Source organism: Bufo bufo, chromosome 6 (assembly GCF_905171765.1).
Source record: "Bufo bufo chromosome 6, aBufBuf1.1, whole genome shotgun sequence".
Classification (NCBI taxonomy): Eukaryota; Metazoa; Chordata; class Amphibia; order Anura; family Bufonidae; genus Bufo; species Bufo bufo.
The window spans coordinates 163073301-163077269 of record NC_053394.1 but is presented as its reverse complement, the minus strand read 5'-3'; the positions used below and the strand labels follow the sequence as shown (position 1 = coordinate 163077269).

Genomic DNA, 3969 nt, shown 5'->3' with positions numbered 1-3969 from the left:
CCAGATATTTGAATTGTCGTTGGAACAATGTGATGACTTCCAGATATTTCAGCTTTTATGTCCAAATGACAATTGTCACCATAAAGTATTCTCAGTACTTCAATATACTGTACAACTTGACCAACAGGTTTTTGTTCCAGGAACCATTCTATGGGGTGTTCACAATATGCTCGACCACAGTCATGCCATGTAAGTAACAATCATCTTTACAGTCATATCCTTTAGAAAAGTGTTTAGTCCTGTGGAGAAGTCACTTAAAGTCTCCATTGAACAAATGGACTATCTCAGACTGTTAGTTTTGATTTTGATGCTGGGTTTTGGCATCCAAGACAGAACGACCGGCATATTTTTTTTGCTATAAACAATCCTTGACCTTACTCCTGTGAGGGCTAACCTCCAGCAATCCAGTTGTGGTAAAACTACAACTCCCAAGAAGTACAATAGCTTGGTTGTTCTCAGAACGCCATAGAAATGAATGGAGCATGCTGGAAGTCGGTGTTTCACCACAGCTAGAGTGCCAGAGGTTAGCCATCACTGCCTTAGGCCATACTGAACCCCTGGAAACTAGAAAGTTCTTCTCAGGAAGACTGTCCTGCACAAGCCTTCAAAACTGAGTATAACAGCGGAAGGAAATAACTGAGTCTAGACACCCTATCTCCAAGGATCCCATAGCAGCTGCATTGTCTGCCTCTAAGATATGTATAAACCAGTAAAGCACAGGTATACTGTTCATTCTGTGCCGTCAGAAAGTCTTTAAGGGAAATGGTGACCCATATGAATGCTCTTTCCCCTCTTAAAACATGCCTTGTTCGGGTGAACTTGGTGAACTTGGCAAAATGGTGTCAACAGTATTCAGTTTGATGGATAATGGACGATTTTCAGACTCATACAATGTATCTGATCCCTTCTTTCTCTGACCTTTACATCTCTGGACCAAGATCTTGACTTCTTGTTTCACATTGCTGTTGAGCAGGCCATATATTATTGGGTTGATGCATGTGGAAATCATGGCAAGCAGGTGACACAATGAGAAGATAAGATTATGGTAGCAAACAGAAATCAATTGATAGTTCCAATCCACGATATTGTTAAAAATTTGAAGTGGCAAGTAGCATACTGCAAATGCTCCAAGCATTGATGCTAGCATAAGATTCACTCTTTTCATATGATTGTAGCTTCTTCCAAAAAGACTCTCTCTATGATACAGGTGCACAGATATACGAACATAGCAACAGATGATAAAAAACAGGGGTATAACATATTGCAGTAGTAGCAGGGTTACAGTGTAAGCCCTCTTCTCTTTGCCTGATGTCCAGTACTCAGCACATACAGACTTGTTAGCAAGGAAGTTTAATTCCTTCAGGTCTGTGGCATAGATCAATGGCACAGCTAGAAGACATGCCAGTCCCCAGACAAGTAGAACAGCTATGTAGGCCTGAGGGACACTGGGCTTCCAACCGGTGGGGTGTAGAATAAGTTGGTGTCTCTCTAAGGCAATTAGGACTAAGATCATGACAGAGACGGTAACTGATGCGCATCCAATAAAATTGGTAATTTTACACAAGCAACGACCAAACATCCAATAGTCCATAAGAGTGTAGACCACTGTAAAGGGCAAGCAAAAAATTCCAACCAGTAAATCCGAGAAGGCCAAATTGGCAATAAGAATGTGTGTGACATTTCCCTTCTCTTTTCTCCTGCAGATAACATATATCAGAGAGCTGTTCCCAAGCAAGCAGAAAAATATCAGCAGACTATATGAAGTCCCAAGGAATGGAGTTATATCTGGGAGATGTCCACATTTATTCATCATTGAATTCTGGTAAAGCAGAGCAGTAGCTGATTTGTCTAAAAAGATGGTGTAGTTCATCTTGCCTTGAGGACTGTTTAAAAAAAATACATAAAAAGGTTAGTTTTAAGATAATAAATAATACAATTTTAATTATATTGTGCTTCAACCAATCATACTACCAGGCAGTCCACAGCAAACTTTTCTATGTTCCTTACTAAAGGATATGTCCACCTTTGAACACTCTTCTACAGCTCATAATGACTGGAATCTATATTGTTACTTTTGAATTACATTATTTGTTTTTTATTGATTGTTATGATTTTAATTTATATTATGCATTACAATCTGAAGCTGAATTCATAATTTGGTTGCTATTGGAAACAACCTACAAGCTTGTCAACAGACACTCCTCTAACCCTTAATGCCTTAGCTAAGCTGTTGTCATTCAGTTAAGTTGGCTATGTGCTTTTAATTTTAGGCATCTAAAATGCCCTAAATGTATGATAAGTGCAGGTCCCATCTTTTGTTTGGACCCACACCAATCAGGAGAATAGGGTTACAGTTATCTCTGTCTGCTGATTTTTTTTACTGTTGTAGTCTTCATACAATACAATGCGCTCCACTCTCTCCATTAAAGTCTCTGGGGAATTTGGAGGCCAGGTCAACAAAAATTAACTCTTTGTTATGTTCCTCATACCCTTCCTGAACAATATTTGCACATTATCCTTCTAAAAGGGGCCAAAGTCATTAGGAAATACCATTTCTATGATGCCCTATGTAATGTATAGGTAGGTAGTATGTGTCAAGGTAACACCCACATGAATGCCAAGACCCGAGGTTTCTCAAAAGAACATTACCCAAGGGAACAGGGGCGTACATAAAAATCATTGGGCCCCATAGCAAGAAGTTGAATTGGGACTCCATGTCCAGATGCGCCAGATCCAACACTACCATGATTTTCGTTGTTGTGCTATGACCTAGCAGTACAATGAACGTCACTAGTGCAGATGTGAACAAAGCCTAATATACAACTCAGCTGCTGCAGAACATCATAATAGTGATACAAGAACTATAGGTCTCATCTTGACCAGTTTACGCCTGTTTCACACTGTCAGCAGTAGTTCTAGCAAGCTGTTCCAGCAGAGTACTGCCTGCCAGACTTCTCTGGGTACAATGGGGGCTGCCGGGCACACCAATAACCTCTAGCAAGCCCAGATCCAGAGAGCTCCAGCAGGTTGTTCTCTACCGGAACAGCCTGCTGGATCTACTGCCGGCAGTGTAAAACAGGGAAACATTAGTGAGCAATAGATGGAGGGGTAAAATAAGAGATAACTCAAGTTGACATTACAGGGAGAGGTTATAAGAGGAGAGAACTACTACCCCCAGCATACCTAGACTGTTATTGCAGTGCATCAGTGAACATAACACAGAGGGGGATACAGTGGAAGAAAACTACAACTCTCAGTATTAGAATGTTATGAGCAATCCCAGGACACCAGGCACCTCTCGTCCAGGCACACACAGAAGTTCCTCCCCATGTAGTTTCACTACATTTTCCTCTCCACTGCTGAGCTTCAGCTCCCTGCCCTGACCACATGATAATGACATCATCACTCATTCATCACAGGTCCTTCAGCTGTAAAACTACTGACTCTGTATGTCTGCACTGATCACATGCTGATGACATCATCGTTGGTCTTCTGCACACCTAACTAGGTTTTCACAGCTAGTTATGTAAGTGTAATTGGTGGTGGGGTTTTCCTGCAGGGCCAGGCCCCTTTACTCCACAGGCCCTGTAGCAGCTATGTGGTCTACCTCTATTAGAGTCTTGTACTGAGAGGTAACAGCTCCACTTTAATTTTGAAATATGAAAATCCCTGAGAATTTCTACCCTCAAGTGGCTAAAGCCACTATTTGCTAGGAATACTTATCCTTTTAATCCTGTCATTCTGGAATAGAGCCTGAAGAATTGCCCCCATGACCTCCAAGAAAAGAGAATGTATCAGGCAAATTTCTTGTATTTCTCTCTGCAAATTCTATATACAGAAGAGTGTCATCTGATATGTTTGTTAATTTTAAACACTCTTCTGTTACCCTTGCCTTCTTCTCTGCAATGACCCACTGCAGATGATAAATGGAGAAGAGGCCTAAGATGTAAAACCACAGTCCAGTCCAGC

The 3969-nt window shown here is 41.1% G+C and overlaps 1 protein-coding gene across 1 annotated transcript; it reads right to left on the bottom strand.

Annotated features, from left to right (window-relative positions):
• Window positions 1–644: 644 nt before the first annotated feature.
• On the bottom strand, window positions 645–1879 carry LOC121003862 (neuropeptide Y receptor type 4-2-like). Its single transcript, XM_040435791.1, has one exon. The coding sequence runs from the start codon at window positions 1868–1870 to the stop codon at window positions 794–796; it is 1077 nt and encodes a 358-aa protein (XP_040291725.1). The 5' UTR covers window positions 1871–1879; the 3' UTR covers window positions 645–793.
• Window positions 1880–3969: the final 2090 nt, after the last annotated feature.